General features: G+C 39.7%; 2 protein-coding genes across 2 annotated transcripts; one reads left to right on the top strand and one right to left on the bottom strand.

The window, feature by feature from the left end:
• Nucleotides 1–6,020: 6,020 nt before the first annotated feature.
• LOC103708406 (aquaporin PIP2-4-like) lies at nucleotides 6,021–9,095 on the top strand. The gene is made up of 4 exons (XM_008793313.4): nucleotides 6,021–6,445; nucleotides 6,671–6,966; nucleotides 7,501–7,641; nucleotides 8,729–9,095. Exons 1-4 carry the CDS (start codon nucleotides 6,130–6,132, stop codon nucleotides 8,837–8,839), a joined length of 864 nt encoding a protein of 287 aa, XP_008791535.1. The 5' UTR covers nucleotides 6,021–6,129; the 3' UTR covers nucleotides 8,840–9,095.
• A 4,283-nt stretch (nucleotides 9,096–13,378) lies between these two features.
• LOC103708405 (60S ribosomal protein L44-like) lies at nucleotides 13,379–17,180 on the bottom strand. The gene is made up of 4 exons (XM_008793312.3): nucleotides 17,035–17,180; nucleotides 14,910–15,089; nucleotides 13,759–13,833; nucleotides 13,379–13,672 (listed from the first exon to the last, which is right to left on the bottom strand). The coding sequence occupies exons 1-4, from the start codon at nucleotides 17,035–17,037 to the stop codon at nucleotides 13,613–13,615; spliced, it is 318 nt and encodes a 105-aa protein (XP_008791534.1). The 5' UTR covers nucleotides 17,038–17,180; the 3' UTR covers nucleotides 13,379–13,612.
• Between the last annotated feature and the right edge of the window lie 1,215 nt (nucleotides 17,181–18,395).

The following is an 18,395-nucleotide window of genomic DNA, read 5'->3' as shown; positions in this document are numbered from 1 at the left end:
TTGGTTCTGAGAAGCTTGTGGCCATGCAAATCTCACAGGGGCATCATTAATGGGGGACGTCAGGTCTGGACCTGATCTATTTAGAATCCGACCTGATACCCGCTAACATATCGGCGGCGGAGTTTATTTTTTTACTTGCGCTCTGTTTTAAGATAAAGGTCTGTGATGAGAACTGAAATCGCTCTCTTCACTAATCTTGCTTATCTGTTTATACTCTTACTTACCTGTTTATCATGGAAAAGATCCATAGATAAATTTTTTGTCAGGAAAAAGATCCCGACAATGCAGATTCTGAATTAGAATACTAGATGCCAGGCTGTTCCTACGGCAGCTTCCATTGCTCGAGAAAACCTCTATCTTATCCTCAAGGTGTAGGAACACATAGGGCCTGCTTTCTATGTAAATAATACTTCTTTGCTACCGGAAAAAGGGCCAGCTTAGCTAGGTTTTGTTGTTATGTCATCGGTATGGCAAGCTAACCTGTTTACATCAATGACTGGACGAATAATGGCAGGAACGATTTTAAAAACTCATGGATTCCATGATGCAGGCTGATGCGGCACTTCTCGATTAGGACCTTGACAGAATTTAGTTTTTATGAAATATTTTTAAATCGCTCAGCAATGTCCTCTTTCGGCCAAGAAAAATAAAATGCGGCCAGTGCACGGTTCAGTAGTTTGCTCATTAGCTGATCATCCAATCTGCATCCTTTCCGGTACCTGATATAATTGAAGAGTCCATTAATGTATCCCTTGTTTTCGTTAAAATTCGGCCTGGGGGCGACCACGCCGGAAGGGAGTCGAAAAGAAGGCTACCTCCAATGCTTTAGGGTGCCTCCGAGAGGATGCCGGACTGGAGGAGAAAGGGTGCCACCTCCCTGCCATCCGGGATACCTGCACAAAGCCTTCGCCGGAATCTCCGGCGAAGGCCCTCTGTTGGCTAAGTTAGCAGAGTTTATGAAGGGTCCTATTTTGAGAGCCAAAGTCCCTTGTTTCCTCTACGGGGAGGAGTATAGAGAGTCCAAAATCCTCTAGAGTATATTTTCATGGCCTCTTTTATTTTTCTTACCAGAGTGCCCCAGTAGTGGAGGTATATCCCTGGCAGGAAGGATATGGCCCCCAACAGATGTAGCAGGGTATAGTCCTAGTTGATGCATCATAGCGTGGCCAATAAGAAAAGTATGGTGCAGTGAGGCTGCTGCAGATGATACCTGCGACATATGCTTCGCGAGGTTGGCTTGGGCCTCTAGTGGAGGTCGGCTCGGGCCTCCGGCGGACCGAGGTCGGCCTGGCTTTTGATCGAGGTCGGCCCAGCCTTCGGAGAGTCCGAGGTCGGCCCGCTCTCTAGCCATGGTCGGCTCGCTCGACGGGGTTGGGTGGTTCCATATCGGGTAGGACGATCCATTTTATCTCCCATTATCCCTCATGATCTATTTGAGAGGTTCTAACCAATCAAGGGTTGGTGACTTTACGGGGCATGGCATGTACAGTGGATCGGTCTTGCATCAAACGCATGACCTTTACTGTAAAAAATTTTAAAAACATAGGATAATATCATGATTATGCAGTTACAACTAACTTAGCAAACTACCAGCAGCTTAGCTCATAGGCACTTTTTTTTTTTTTTTGTGCTAAAAAAAAAGTGAAGAGGGGGTGAGGAGAACCTTACCCGCGTAGCAACTTCTACTGAGTCCCCTTCCTACTGAAGAATGTTCGATACAGACAGACAAGTTTTACTCATACCTTCCTCATCCGTGAAAAGTCCGACGTGTGAGTACGGTCACACCAGTACCACCTAAGCAACCGGCAGACCATATAGCGGCTCCACCAGATAAATCAAACGAGAGGCATCCGGTCTCTACATTAAATCAATGTCCGTACGTTCGAATCTAGGCGACTTCGGTGAAAACAAAATTTCACTCCAACTGTGCTACCATCTTGATGGTACAGGCACTTCTTTCGAGTGAGACATTTGAACTAACTTGCTGAAATCTCGTAACTATATATATATATATATATATATATATATATATATATATTATATAAGGAGAAATGGCTAAGTTGGAGTCCGTATTTTATAATTGGCATGTTTTTAATTTAAGATTTCTTAAAAATTTTCCTTACTATTGAAGAATATTTCCTTAGTCCAGCAATAGCTGAAATCCTTGCAATGAATAAGCAACCAGGAACAAGTTTCCACTCCCTAGTAAAGAATGATATTTTGCAGCCAGTTGTGCACATGTTCATGTTTGTAAGATTTATCCTTTTCTTTTTGGATTTTTGACATCAATTTTTCAATTTCGGACCTAATGCAAACCCCTCCGGTGGGCCCCGCGCATTCCAGGGCCTTCCGTTCTTGCCTCTCCCTCTTGTATATATTTAATTCTTGTGGCCTATGTTCATCCACGTGGCAGCTTCTAGCTGTGTTCAAGCTGCCACATTTTGAAGCCATCGAGTGGTAGAAGTAGGCCAACCATCATCGGGAGAACCAGCCAAGCTGGAGGAGAGAATATTAGCCGGTGCATTATTATTTTAGCTTTTTTTAAATATATTTGCACTCACCGTGATACATTTTCTTTAGCAAAAAAAAATAAAAATAAAAAATAATTTTTCAGACAAAGCATACATACCATGACGTCAATGAAACAGTAGATTGAATAACTTTTTTTTGTGGCTAATCATTTTGGAGAGATCCTTAAGCTGGGGAGAGGAAATTATCCGGTGCTCTCCCGGACTTATTATCTTTTAATTTTTTTTTGGATGTATTTGTATCCAACATGTATAATACATCCGTTTCAGTAAAAAAAAAAAACACAACTTGTGCTTTGATTTCTAAACACTGCTGATAATTATTGGACAAAATCATTGCTAAGGATTTTCATGCGTGGTTCAGGAGGGAGCCAGCCTGGCAGATTGATGGAAGTTGGATTTGGAGGATGCAGATCCACCCTCGGATGGCCCTGTTCATATGGAAGGTGGCTTGGGGCTACCTACCGACCAGAAAGATGTTAGCAGGGCGGGGTGTTCGGATCTCTTCGTTTTGTGTGACTTGCCCGGACTATGAGGAGACCATTACCCATGCCATACTTAGTTGCCCCAGGGCAGGACAGATTTGGGACCTTGCTTTTGGCCCCTTTCCTCACTGGAGTCAGCTAAGGACCTACTACACTATTTGAGGGAGACCATGAGGAGACCGGGTATAATTGAGGATAGTATAGGGGGCATACCTAGCTTATCACATTTGGTTGGATAGAAATACCCGCCTTTTCGAGGACAGTGGTGGACAGAGACTTTCGCCATGCTACTGAGATCACTGTGGCAGCTGCGTTGAGTTCTTTTGGGATAGTAAGGAACATCTGGGACACCCGTTCCGCTATTTTAGTACCCAGGTTTGCCTCATTTTCTTGGGTGCCCCCACCTCTTGGTTATCTCAAAGTTAACTTTGATGACGACATGTCGACAGATGGAGCATATGGAAAAGTAGGATTTGTGATCCAAGACCACCAGGGCACACTGGTAGTGGCCCGAGGTCGGCGCACCCCCGGTTCGACTATTATTGAGGCGGACAGACAGTCTGGGAGGACATTTCCTATGCGAGAAGGGTACTTGATGCAGACAAGATATATCTGGAGGGGGACTCCTCGACGGTGATCGCTTGGATATGGGGAGTTGATCGATACGGGGACGGTCACCCACAGATCAGTGAGACTCGCAGACTGATTAGGGGTTTGGCTTCTTTCCAGACTACGCACGTGTATCGAAAGATGAACAGAGCTGCGGACTGGGTCGCCTCCTACATTGCTCGGCACATGGAAGAGTTCTCGTGGACGAGTGCCACTGAGATTCCTTCTTCCTTGTATTATTTATTATTTCGGATCTGGCTGGCTTTATTCATGTAAGAGGTATATGAATGTTGTCTTTATCACAAATAATAATAATAATAATAATAATACTAATAATAATAATAATACTAATAATAAAAATAATAATCTTCCAAGGCAACGGCTACTACGTGCAAAGTAATAAAAAAATAATAACAAAACTTTGAAATTCGCATTACTGCCGGCAAAATCATCATTTATATATAGCGTTCCTACTGCTGTGACAATAATTGTAAGTAATTAATATTTGTTGTTGTGAAGCATCATGAACCAATATATATGGAACGTACGATGAAATGACAAACCCAAAGATACCTTATCGAGCAAGAAAGTGCATGACTTCAGCAAGCATGCTTCTATAGTACCGAGAGGGCTCGACCCTTTCAATGATTAATTGGACCATCTTGTGTGATCACAAGCTTCTTCCGGAAATTGAAAAAAAGTCTGGAACAAAGTGAAGACCGTCCCCTCAATCTTGTAAGATGCATAGTTTCTGCATGCCTTTGCATGAAAAATTTACAGATTGCGTCCAAGCTTTCCATTGCTTGAATCAAAACTTAAGGATACTCTGGAAAAAAAGATATTGCCCAACCACGTATAAAGGCAGCTGTGACAGCGAGACCATTAACTAGAAGAGCCAGCCTTGGATGCTTAGTTTACTTGTTGTTCGGCTACTGAAGTACAGTTTCTTGGTATCTTTCAGATGGATCCCTGATACTTTGGCCATCTCATCCTTTCTGTTCTGAAGTTCTGCTATTCCATTCAGCATCTAAAATTTAGCACCACAAGAAGCAACTTTTCCATCTTGATGTCTAAACTCAGCTCCTCGACTCCCTTCAGACCTCTTCATTTTGCTGTTCGAATCCTGAGTCTTTGTTCCCTGTAGCAGCTCAATTGTACCGCTGATCGTATACCTCCCTTTGAGAGCGCCGTATAACATATTCTATGGTCACAGTCATCATTCCTGTTGTGTCCTCGGTCACCGTGGATTGAATCATGGAACCCCCGGTTGTAATTTTTCATCGTTGATCTGAAACGAAGGTCAGGTGGCATTTTTTCTGCATCCCTTTACATCAAAAAAAACGAAAGAAAAAGAAAAGGGCTGGCTGCTCATGATAACAGTGAGGCCACACGCAAAATTTGTGTTGGTACCCATTACTCGTTCTGACTTGGCACCATTCTATTCCACATGCCTCTTAAATATTTAAGTTACTTTTGGCATTCCCTTGTGGCCTGTATACCCAGCGAACTTGTTAAGAGGGATGCTGAAGTCTGAACGTGACCTATTTATGGCATCAGCTGTACAGTCACGCTCCTTTTGGCTTCTTTCATGTAGCTGATAAGGTTATAAGGTTTGATCCAAAGCATAGCATATAATACTTATTTGTGGCTTGTAGATTAGGGTTAGGGCACCGATGAGCGCTTTGTCGTAGCATCAGGGACCCAACTGCTCTCATAATTTAAATAGATAACTAATAAAGTTGATCATGGATCGAGTTCGGACACAAAAAATATCAAATTTTACATAAGCCGACCCGATGTCCGACTAGAAATGAATAGAATTTAGTTCTAAATCCAGCCTATGATCAGCTCTAACAACAAATAATGACCAAGATAATAGCTAAGATCTGGGCAGGGAATCAATCCCACGGGTCCATCAGTTTATCAAATTAATCATACGAACTACGTTGTCCTCCACTCTGCATTCAAATTCCAATGCATCAATGCCATTGATTGCATCAGCCCCGCGTGCATCACCGCCGCTGGTGTTACCACCCAGAGAATAGTAATCGAATCGCCCGCTAAACTCATGAAAGGACCCAATGGAACCCAGTGGACGATCACCACCGTCAATTCATGGATCACCGGAGTGTAGCCTCCATGCGGGGACAGACAGCGAAGCAGCGCGTGGTGGGGCTGCGGAGTGGGAGCTGATCTCATGCTGAGGCAGCGTTCGGTTTAGGGCGGCAATTTGAAACTTTAAAAACAAGCAAAAGAAAGATAAAATAAATCAAATAAAAACCGCACTTCCGCACTCCCCTTTGTCTCCGCTCACCGCCGTGGTGATATAAAAAGACCACCCTCAGCCTCTCCTCACTCCACACCGAGGCCCGATTTCTCTCTAAGACCACCAGCACGCTCTCTCTCTCTCTCTCTCTCTCTCTCTCTCTCTCTCTCTCTCTCTCTTGGGGCTTAATTTATTTTCTTCTCTAAAGTACTGAGAGGAGCTGAATTTTAATCAGCGGTCGATGGGGAAGGACGTGGAGGCCGCGGCGGAGGCGGGTGAGTTCACCGCGAAGGACTACATGGACCCGCCGCCGGCGCCGCTGATCGACGTGGAGGAGCTGACCACGTGGTCGCTGTACCGGGCGGTGATCGCTGAGTTCATCGCGACGCTGCTGTTCCTCTACATCACCGTGGCGACGGTGATCGGGTACAAGCACCAGTCCGACCCCAACGTGAACGGCACCGACGCCGCCTGCAGCGGCGTCGGGATCCTGGGCATAGCCTGGGCTTTCGGCGGGATGATCTTCATCCTCGTCTACTGCACCGCCGGCATCTCCGGTGGGTGTCCCTCCCACCCTCGCAGGCGCAATTAATATCTCTTCTTCGAAACTTTTTTAAGCATTCTTTAGTTTACAAATGAAACGGAATTAATGGAAGAAAATAAGATCTTTTCTCCGTTCGCGCTTAATCTTACATATATATATATGTAGCCCATAATCCTCGCATATGGTTGCATCCTGTTGCTTATAACGGTGGGGTGCGTTCTTGTGTGCGTGCATGCAGGCGGTCACATAAACCCGGCGGTGACGTTCGGGCTGTTCCTGGCTCGCAAGGTCTCCCTGATCCGAGCCCTTCTCTACATGATCGCGCAGTGCCTGGGAGCCATCTGCGGCGCGGGGCTTGTCAGGGGCTTCCAGAAGGCCTACTACGTGCGCTACGGCGGCGGCGCCAACGAGCTCAGCTCCGGCTACTCCAAGGGGACGGGACTCGCCGCCGAGATCATCGGCACCTTCGTCCTCGTCTACACCGTCTTCTCCGCCACCGACCCCAAGCGCAGCGCCCGTGACTCCCACGTCCCGGTAATTACCTTTATTATAAATCATAATTATAAATTGTATCTTCGCAATGGATTATATATTAATTTAATTTTTTTTATTTGTCCGTGTTCTTATCCACGGAGAACATACTTTAGAATCGTACGTAATCCCTTTTAATTAGCTTTGGTTTTCTTGTTGGCAAATCTAGGACTACAAAACATATCTGTGAATAAGTTTAAAAATTCTCTGCCACCTGCCGCACCCTACCTAACCGTTGGTCCCGAATATACCACTGCCCACTGGGGGCGATGGTAGGATGGACCCTCTTTGCTCCCCCCATCCCCATACAACAGCTGTTTTTTTGTAGTGCACCAAGGGCTCACTGGAGTATATTGTGTGTTATGATAAGAGAAAAATAATTAAAATTACGGTGGTGCATTAATTAACCATTTGGCAACCATTGAGAAATTGTTCTAGTATCATGCTCGACACCAACACCATCGCGATCTTTTAACTTGGCATGAATGCTTGGACTAATCCCTTCTTTTTCAATTTCCCTTTCGATTACTTCTACAGGTCTTGGCTCCTCTCCCGATAGGATTTGCAGTGTTCATGGTCCACTTAGCCACAATTCCTATCACTGGGACTGGCATCAACCCTGCCAGGAGCTTTGGAGCTGCTGTGATCTACAACAAGGAGAAGGCCTGGGATGATCAGGTATTATATCAATTTCTAAAATCTGTCATGCCGCACCATTATTTTTTGCATGCTTTGGGTTGTTGATCACAGTCTTAAAAGTCAATATCATAATCAATTTTTAATCCCATGCTAAGCCCTAGCGAAAATCAATATACTTTTATAGGATTAACATACTTTTATAATAATAATTATTATTATTATTATAAATATACTTTTATAGGATTAACAATTTATGGAACTAATAAATATATTTTTATACAACATTTTTAAAATCAATATCTTAATAAATATATTAATATTTTATTGTAATATATTTTATATGATTAATATACATATTTTATAGAGTATATCAGGGATAGTTGTGGTATTATATGGCCAAGCGATTTTAGATTTCTATAAAATTCTAAATAGATTATTCATGAATATCTGAAAATTTTTAATCATTGGAATATAGCATACTAAATACGGTGATCATAGAGGATTAGATTATCTTGGGATAAGGATCACCAAGGTGATAGGCCACCAACCGTCGCCTAAGAATAATGTTTTTCAGAGAGAAACTAACTTTATTATACAAGATAATGAAATGGCAAGGTTATTTGCCAGACCTCCAGTAGACTGCACGATTTAGAACGTCCCCTGGGATCATCGCATCTTTGTCCACTTAATTTAGGACCTGGCCAAGAGCGCATTACGTCGTGTCATATATAAAACTTTGAGCTTGCTAAATTATAGCGGTGTAAAAACAAACAAAACTAGTAAACTGCCAACCATAGACGCTTAGGCAAGGTCCATATTTACCTACAGGAACAAACAAATCTTCTACCAACTATATATATATATATATAAGCTCAGGCAAGGGTCCACAAATACTTCATTCTAAAACAAAGGTCCATAAATACCTAACTCTTTGGATTTTGGACCTAATCTTCACCTAACCATGCTTCATTGAATAATTCAAAAGGATCCTCCAAAGCTCCAAATTCTAGAAGAGGGGGACCTCGAAACTTACGGTTATCACTCTTATAATTGATGGATGAAGTGATCATCTGATAGCAAGTTAGAGGAAGTAGAAGCTTATAATGACTTTTGCTGTGGTTCGCAGTGGATCTTCTGGGTGGGACCTTTCATCGGTGCCGCAATTGCTGAAGCTTATCACCAATATGTCCTACGAGCTAGTGCTGCGAAGGCTTTGGGATCCTTCCGTAGCGGCTGATCATTCATGCAACCCTGTTCTTTTTTAACTTAAAAGCAGTGGTGAAGCTTGAAATTGTTGATAAGATCCTTTACTGGGGTGTCCAACTGTATTCAATTGTTCAGCACCACTGGGTTTCTTCTATCGACTTGTACGAGTGCGTCCGTGCGTCATCTTTCCTTGTATTTCCTGCTGCTCTCGTCACTTCTCTTCTGCATCTGTAATGACTACGTAAGGCTACGAAGCTTCCAACCTTTGTCATCCTTAATTTTGTTAATATCTATGTTATTGGTGGTCTGACGAAAGTGATCAACCAGCCACGATGCCCGAAAGAAGCAAAAGACCAGAATTGATTAAAGAACAATAATAAAAGGAAAAAAAAAAACGACGTCATAGAACCACTAGCGGTCGAACATATCAATGGTTGATGGGACCAACAATATGAATCAAATATTCCTTCTTCTTAGGCCTTTTTCATGCATGCATATTGCTGGCGCCAAACACAAGTTACAGCATACGAAGCCCCGATTAGGTTAAGCTAACGTCGAAAGTAAAGAATGCAGCTGAGCGAAGCTGATCCAACTAGATGCCTCCGATGCTTAAGTTAAATAGAATTATTAAACAAAATATATATGTAGAAAGATGAAAGGGAAGAGAAAATAAAGAGTTTGTAGGCTCGTGGTCAAAATTAAGGCTTTGAGCCGTTTTTATAAATGAAAAGCTCATGTCCCATCAAAGTTAAGGGTCTGGTCGAGAGCTGATTCTTGGTTTTTCTTATTCAGAATTTAGACGCCAAATTATATGTGATCTCTATCTCTGTTTGCATTACCCGCCCAAGCTAATTCTTCTTAACTCTTCACAAGTCAATCCTACAACATCAAATTTAATTTGCACTTACGAGCCCCTCAATGTTTATTTTTTTACCCTCTAATTACTTTCCCTTGGGTAGAAAGAAGGACAGACTTTACTTTCATTATTTTTATCCTGCAATGGGGAAAATGTGATGGAGTCGCTCGGATGGTGGCGACAGAGCTCTTAGGAAACAATTGTGGGGTCCCTAACCATCATTTAGAAACATATACACGTATCAGGGCAGTAGCATAACTCAGTTTGCAGTCGCGGCTACTATTTCTTAATAGGCGGGGCTTGGATTTTGTGGCCATCTTAGGTGAGCATAGATGATCATTATCTACTGCAAATCTAAAACAATGGCAGGGGGGGACAGATGGATGAATTAGAACCTTTCCTTTTCGAATGAGGGAGAGAGAAGTGTTGCTTTATTCTTCTCTTTGATTGTTTAATTTAAGGCTTAAAGCTCAACCACCGAGTCAATATGACTAGTTAGATTATTGCACCATCAGTTCCAACTCCTACAAAAAATGATATCTGCACATTGGGGTCGATGACTGGCTGTTTTAGATAATGGTATCATGATCAGATCAAGTGCCAAAGGTGCACATGCCTGTATTGTTTGGATTCTTGAATTGAGCTAAATCAAATTTCTCTCTCTCTTTATCTAGGTCTGGTTTGGAACGAAGTTCAACTAAAATCCAACCCGACTTAGGATCAGGTTTGCATTTTTAGCCCAAGTTCAAAAAATCTAAACCGAGTCGGCTCTTGAGACCAAGTTAGGATTTTTGAATTAAAAAATTCATATAAACTCAGCTCAACTTAACCGGTGTTTCGACTGGTCGTATTTGAGTTGACCCTAAATTTCCAGTTGCAAGTGAAGCCCAGCTAAATAGAAGTGAAGTTGAACCCGGCCCAAGTTGGAGCTTTCCTGTTGGGTTAAACGGGCTCAAGTTGGGCCCACTAATCATGTTAGAATCCCAAGCTTTCTTGGATGTTTTGCGGTCTGCAGAGTTTCCTCCTTCCCTGATTCACTGATGCAGGGGGTACTCTGTTCTTAGATCTTAGTAGATCAGCCACTTCTGTAACCCCCCCCCCTCCCCAAAAGAAAAAAACTCTTTTTCCCGTCCATTGGATTTTCCTTCTCATCAAACACAACCGCCTTTGGAATTTTTCGCTAAACTTAACAAAGGTTGTTTGGTTTCGAGTTTTTGACACCAAAATGGGCTATAGCCGTTCCGATCCATTATCCATACCCGTCCCTTCCCACCCATTCTAGAGCCCAGGCCGCGGAGTATCCGAGTCAAAGCTCACGCAACCGGGGCTCTCATAATCAAGAATTGAAGCGAGGGAAAACAACTCAGAATTGTACATACCATCAAGTACGTGTTCAATAATAAAAGAATTAGGCTCTGCTGTTGTTGGCAGTAGAACTATTAAAAGTAGAGCTTTCTGAAGTAGAGCTTTTATAAAAAGTTGTTTGCTCTTTGATAACTATATTTTTAAAGTGCTGTAGTATTTTAACATGTGTTTGATAAATAAATTGAGAAAGTACTTTTGTATGATAAAATTACCATAAAGAATATTGTATAGTATTATACAACAGAGCATAATAAAATATAACATATATTAATATATAAATATATAATATAGTATAATATTACTGTAATATAATAAAATATTATTATAATATAATAATATAACATTGCATACTATAGCATAATAATTTAATATAATATTAAATTATGTAACATAACATATCAATGTATCATGATATAATATAATATAATATTATATTTTTAGTATAATATAATAATAAAGGTACAAAATATTATAATTATTAGCATACATTAATTTTTTATAATATAACATAATATTAAATTATTTAACATAACATATTAATGTATTTTGATATAATATAATATAATATAATATTATATTTATAGTATAATACAATGATAAAGCTATAAAATAATAATAGGAAATAAGAATATCTTTTCTTGCACGGATGGGAGTCTGATCCATGGTTAGGGTTCTTTGTTAGGGCTACAGTAGATTTTTAGATTTATAAAGGGACAAAGTATGTAATTGTTATATTTTATTATGGTTGTTTTGGTAAAAAAAAATAGCTTTTCGACAAAACTTAAAACAGCTTTTGTGGAAAGCTCCAAAATGGAGCTTCTTCCAATAAGCTATTTTTTGCTTTCTGAAAAGGCTAAAACAGCTTTCCAAATTTTTTACCAAATATCCTTTTTTATCTAAAAGTACTGTAGGAGGGCTAGAAAGTACTTTTTGACCCTCCAAAAGCTCTCCTCAAGAGAGCCTTAATTTATCTAAAATTCAAAATAAATTTTAAATAAAATTTACATAGCAATTTTAATACATACATACATACATATATAATTGTAAAACCAAGGGAAATTGTAATTTCATGACTTTTAAATATAAAGATAAGAGAATTATCTTAAAAGAATATCTTTGACATATTAATGTCAAATACTCATCGGATATACAAAACAAATTTAAGCAACGTAAAAAACCATATTCCTGTCTCGCATAGAATTTAGTGGCAGTGAGGCATCAACCTTTTATATCCACCTTAAAATATAACAAACATAAATTAATATTATAGGAGGCTTCTCCCCGAGGACCGAATTAAAGAGCATGGGATAATGATGAAATATCTTTATTAGTCTCCCCTTAAATTTGCCATGTAATTAACTTGTAGGATTCGATTAACAAGGATCAACAAATTGCTCGTGCTCTTCCAGCCCGTCGATGTATTATTTCTATTTTAGATATTTCCGAACATGGCTAGTGTCCCTTTGCTCCAGGGAAGGATACGCCTTCCTCGGTGCCCGGCAACCGTTGGATCGTCCACTACAGAGATCTCAAATCACTCTAAAATTCATTATTTATCTATCTACATATATCCCAAAGCAAGAAAGGGACAATCTAAAGTTTTTGTTTTCTGGTCTAGCCAAGGGTAGATGAATGGTTCAGTTGCGGCCTTTCGCAGTGATTTGAAACAAGGCACTTGTTAGAATTAAAGACAGATGTATCAAATGTTCAAAATAAAAACTATCTTTGTAAAGGACAATTTTGCTGAAAAAACGTTAGCTAATCCCATGTCTCTCTTCTCAATTAAATATCACAGTTAAACCCCCGGTTTCATATTGGTCTATTTCCCTTTCACAAGTCTGCTTGAGACGAGCTAACTTGAAACGAGAAACCAAATTGTTCTGGTGAAGGGAAACCAGCGGCTAGAGAAGTAGGCAGGGTTGAAGACTCTTTGGTGATTATGCAAGTATTTCGGACGCAAAAATTTAACAGTCTTTAGCTGGATTTATATATAAAAATAAGAAAAGATGTTACTATTATATTAATATAATAGTGACAAAATCATGAAAATTATATTTTTTTTTAGCTTTTACTTTTTCTTCTTGTCCATCTTTATGTCTTCCATCACCAGTGATGGAGATCCATGGCTGTTGCTATCCGTATCCGAACAGGAGAGAGCTGTAAACTTCGCTGGAAAAGGTCTGCGCACCCCAGCAGGCAATCAAGGTTACCCGCCAAATTCAGGTTATGCTCCTCCGCGAGACCAACCACAGATGGTGGGTTTTGATTGGTAGTACTCAGATTGTGAGCAACGGTGGTTGCACACAGGTAGATAGATATTCTGAATCTTTAATTCCATGCGGGCACGCATCCAACACAAAGAACAAATTTCATTGAAACAAATTTTCTTTGCAGGTTATATTCCTCCAAAAGCCTGTTTAGTTAAGCATATGACATGCAAAGTCTTGCGAAGTTGAATGCTGACCGGTGAAACTTCAACAACATTGAAAAATCATAACAAATAGAAAGTGACAACTTAGTGGGTCTGGATCAAATTTTCCCTTAGAACAACATATGCTTGTTCTACCGAGTCCAGATAACCAACTAGAAGAGAGATGTTCCCTTCCCCTTCTTGTCTCCACCAATTTCAAAATGTTTGCATCTCTGCAGAACAAATCCCACAAAGTTCAGAAAAGAACATAAATGGCCACAGATCAGAACCAAAATAATAAACTAATGGCAAAAAATACCTTTATAGCGTGCTGCGAATAATGCTTGCAACTCTGGCACTGAAGCTTTAACACGATTTTCTTAGTTGTTTTTGCCTGTTTAATGAAATTTTCACGATGAATATAAATTCCTGTTTTGCTCCATATGTAGAAGGGCAACGAAAAACAATGCATCATGCAAACAATCTAAACCATCAAATATAAATCAATATGCGGCAATTCAACAATGTTCCAGAACACTAATTAGTGCCTTTCAGTACTGCAAAGCTAGGAATCTACATCAGGCAAAGTGAAACAGAATGCAATAGTAGCCAGGGGCAGGGGGGGGTTTGCATCGAAGAAGATGGCCTGCAAAAAGAGAGGATTTATTTGCTCCCCCCTCCCTTCTCTCTCCTATCCCATCTCAGGATAGAAGCCATTTATTTGCTCTCTCTCTCTCTCTCTCTCTCTCTCTCTCTCTCAAAACAGTTAAAAGGAACCCAAAAATGACTAACTCACAGCTGGTTATGACATCAATACCAACTCTCATTTTCAGGTGCTGGGTTTGTTGGAGGCTCTCTTGTTGGCTCATGTCTAACACCTAGAACTTCACCACTTGAACCACTTTGAAGCCCATCTTGTCCATAACCCTCTCAAGATATATGGATCTATTAGGAGGAAAACTCTGTGAATGATCCCTCTCTTTCTCTTTCTTTCACTTTACTGGTGGAGCAAAGACTGCCAGCATCCTCTCTCTCCCTCTCCCTCTCCCTCTCCCTCTCTAAGAAGAAGCGGGCAGCTGGCATAGCTGCCTTTTCCTCTCTTTTTGCGCTTGGCCATGCAGAAGTCAAAAACTAGTAGATGTTTAGAAAATGAACAATAAATTTAGAGAGAATGTCCAGATTTTTTTTTGAAAAACTTCTAGTCTAGTACTAGATCTTTCTTCAAGTAATCCACATCACAATGATTGGAAATGACACATTAAGTTGCAGCATTTTTGCAATTTAATTGCGCATTGTTCATTGCATTATAAACAAACTGTGCCCCTCCTTTGCCCCCACATGGAGATCCTGTCTCTGCTCCTAATGGTAGCCAAGTATGCTATGCATGATAGTGAGGCAAATACTATACTGAAATTGCAATTCTTTAGCAATCTGCAAGCACAAAAATAGATAAGGACTAAGGAGGAGTACCTTCTTGTGGAAAACAGGCTTTGTCTGCCCACCATAACCAGACTGTTTGCGATCATAACGCCGCTTTCCTTGAGCAGATAGACTATCCTTACCCTTTTTATACTGGGTAACCTTGTGAAGGGTGTGCTTTTGGCATTGCTTGTTCTTGCAATAAGTCTTCTTTGTTTTTGGAACGTTTACCTGTAAGACAAGGAACAGACATCTTATTGTTAGAAGAAAAGTGCTTCTTGCAATTTGACTTAAAAATACTAATATGAAACTCCAATATAACCCAGAAAGTAAGTATATCATCACTTGGCACACCCTCAAAGAGCATTTAAAATTTTCCCTGACCAGATATACAGTGTCTTCTGAAAGTCTAACGAATCCATAGTTAATATAGACAAACTTAAAAATCAAGCATATTTAGCACCTGACTAAAAGCACAGTATCAACTCATAATAATGAAACACAATTGATAACTGACATAATAATCAGTGCTGCACGCATAGTTTCATTGGGATAAGAAAAAGCATGCAACTACTTTTTACTCTGGATTGCAGACATGAAAGAGATGAAACGCCACATACACACACAGATTCCACCCCTCCCTCCCCGTCCACCTTCCTCCCTTATTCAAGAAATGAACATACTTGCACTGGTCACTCAGGGTTAATTCTGTCAGCAAGAAAGCAACTGTCCCCCATCCATAACTTCTTAAGCATTTTACATTTCCCATACTTCACTTTTACCACATCTACCCACAAAAATTCGTTGCAAAAATCTACCACCTCTTCTACTTGCATTGTGGGTCTAATCGTCAATTTGTTTGTGTTACAAAGAAAAGTATAATACAAATGAGGGGCAACTGACTAAGCAAACTAAAGCCATCTAGTCAATTCATGTAAACAATTTGTTCAAGATGGTTCAAGGAAGCTCCATTGCAGTGATTGCTTTTGATAGAAAGAACAAAACAGTTTAATTCAAGCAACGTTTTTCTCAATAGAGAATCGGCAGTTGAATTTTGTTTCAGAAGACCACCACATCAATGAACAGATTCACACAGAATTTGACCAACACCACATGAGGCAGAACATGAACTAGTTACCATATCATTGTTATCACAAAAATCGAGCAAGTATTATCAGTTGATCAATATAATGTACTCAGAACGTGAAGATAATTGTAGTTATGACAATGGAACGCATTACAAAAGATCCAGTTTCTTAAGAGACTGCATGTCAGAAACATGATGTGAATTATGAAACTTTAGACAAGAAAGTGTCAATATTGAGCAATGGAGAAAGTGTCGAATACCTTCAAAATCCTTGAATCTTGTCAGAGAAATGAAAACAAACTAAGTACATGTTTATATACCTTTGGGCCTTCATTACAAAACAAGAGAAGAATAAGAGGCCTAATAAGCTCTAGCATTCATGCCTAAATAAAGGAACACAGCCATCATAACATGCGTGTACAGATATGCATACATGTGTGTGATGTATGTATATATGTAAATATAAATGTTGAAATAACCCCAAAAGAATGATAAATATTAACTTAAAGAACATTACAACCATAAAGCAGAGAGAATAAAAAGAAATATTTAGCACATGCACATATAGATACTAGTTTCAAATTGCCTGCGTAATTATATTATTTCATAATGAGCTAAAAAAATTTAGGAAAATTTGTAAAGCTTAGAGTAAAACCAAGTGTAGCCCTTCACTGGAATGATCTGCAACAGAGATTGGGGATTCACAAAACTGACTCCAAATACTTAGGCGAAGGCTTTGATAATTATGGTTATAGGAACTAAAAATCTGATTTCCCATCAAACAACGAGACTTTCAATCGCTTAGCGAAAACCTAAACGAAATTAATCGAAAATATTAACCTAACGGCAGATACGTAAACAAAAATGGCACTACCGACCAAGAAACTGCATCAAAAAACAACGGAAAAACTCATTCGCAATATTTCAACAAATTAGTTTCTTTGAGTCTCTGTTAATTCCAGGGATGACTTGCGTGCGCTCATAACAAACTATAGTTAAAATAATACACATCACGGATAGGAAAGCTACCGTTGCATATCAAAAGAACTCGATCGAATACCAGAGCGAGAGAGATGGAAAGGCCATTACCATGGTTGCAGGACTAAGGTTTCGATCCACCAAACGCTCTTATCCCCTTCCTCCTCTCTCCTATCTCCGTCACGGCCGACTCGAGCAGGCGAAACTCCAATTCGGCGAGGCGACGGCGGTCATTTTATTAGGGTTTCGATTGAAACGTCCCGTATGAGTCTGGTGTTTAGCACGTGCGATGCACTTGAGATGATGGAACATGGATGGCTCCGATCTGTTGGTGATCACAGCCCATCCGCTAGCGATTGAACGGTAATGATCTCTTACCCGCTGTAGAGGTAGAGCTCTCCACTTATAAATTTTAGATTTTTTTCTGCATGAATACCCTCCTAAATATCGAATGTTGCATGCATACCCTTCTAAAATTGATATTTGCATGTATACCCTCTTAAAACACTTGTTTTGCTATTCTATTTTTTTTTTAATTCTTGTTTTTACATATATACCATGCCATCTAACGTCGTTAAAAAATTAACGATTTTCAATTAAAATAACTAAAATATTTTTAATGGGTAGACGTGCAAACAGAAAGATTTATAAGGGATCGCGATCGCAATCCCGATGGCAAGAAAAAAAGACAGAGACAATAGCATAATTTCAAAAATTTATTTTATTTTTAATTAATATAAATATGATTTTTCTTAACACCGTTAGAACAATCGTTATCTTAGGGGCATTTGTACAATAATAGAGTTTTATGAGGATATACATGTAAATATCAATTTTGGAAGGATATTCATGCAAAATCCGATATTTAGAAGGGTGTTCATGCAAAAAATGAAAAAATTTTATTTGCCCGATTTTCTTCTTTTCATTGAGCGAGCCAACAGTGAAAATTGAGGTAATTGGAGTTAGATATTTGATCAATTCTTGGCTTAAATTAGTATGCTCGATTATTATTTCAGATAAATTTATCATAGATTGGTTATTTTTCCCCTTTTTTTTCTTTTTTTTATGGTCAAGATCTTGTTGAAGTTGTTTGATCGCGGCTAAAACCATCGCCCTCCAAGTAAAATGAGTTATGATTCTGGAAGTGTTTGCCATGTCGTTCATTATCTATATGGTTTTTGCTTGCGACGTTGTGGTTTACGGAGTTTCTTGACAAGTAGATCCGAAAGTGCTTCTTGGCAAGCTGATCAAGAAAACCATCTGCTGAATGCACAGAAGTCCCACTTGCTTCAACAGAGATTGTCTAGATTAGTACGAAATTCCATATATATCTTTAGATGGAGAGATGGAGATAGAGCTGAGACCGTTAATAAGATTTTGACAAAAAAAAATTATTGACTACGGTCATGAAATTGATGATGATGATATTATGATGAAAATAATAATCCATCCATACCATGACAAATGCCTGC

Source organism: Phoenix dactylifera, chromosome 2 (genome assembly GCF_009389715.1).
Source record: "Phoenix dactylifera cultivar Barhee BC4 chromosome 2, palm_55x_up_171113_PBpolish2nd_filt_p, whole genome shotgun sequence".
Lineage (NCBI taxonomy): Eukaryota > Viridiplantae > Streptophyta > Magnoliopsida > Arecales > Arecaceae > Phoenix > Phoenix dactylifera.
The sequence above is the reverse complement of the archived record's forward strand: the minus strand, read 5'-3'. Positions and strand labels throughout refer to the sequence as shown.

What these genes read in the sequence shown, in the direction of transcription:
- LOC103708406 (XM_008793313.4), top strand. Translation starts at nt 6,130, where the DNA reads ATGGGGAAGGACGTGGAGGCCGCGGCGGAGGCGGGTGAGTTCACCGCG. An exon ending in CTGCACCGCCGGCATCTCCG is followed by an intron (nt 6,446 to 6,670) that starts GTGGGTGTCCCT and finishes GCGTGCATGCAG; the next exon opens with GCGGTCACATAAACCCGGCG. An exon ending in AGAAGGCCTGGGATGATCAG is followed by an intron (nt 7,642 to 8,728) that starts GTATTATATCAA and finishes TGTGGTTCGCAG; the next exon opens with TGGATCTTCTGGGTGGGACC.
- LOC103708405 (XM_008793312.3), bottom strand. An exon ending in AGCCTGTTTTCCACAAGAAG is followed by an intron (nt 13,834 to 14,909) that starts GTACTCCTCCTT and finishes TTCATTAAACAG; the next exon opens with GCAAAAACAACTAAGAAAAT. An exon ending in ATTCGCAGCACGCTATAAAG is followed by an intron (nt 13,673 to 13,758) that starts GTATTTTTTGCC and finishes TTTGTTCTGCAG; the next exon opens with AGATGCAAACATTTTGAAAT.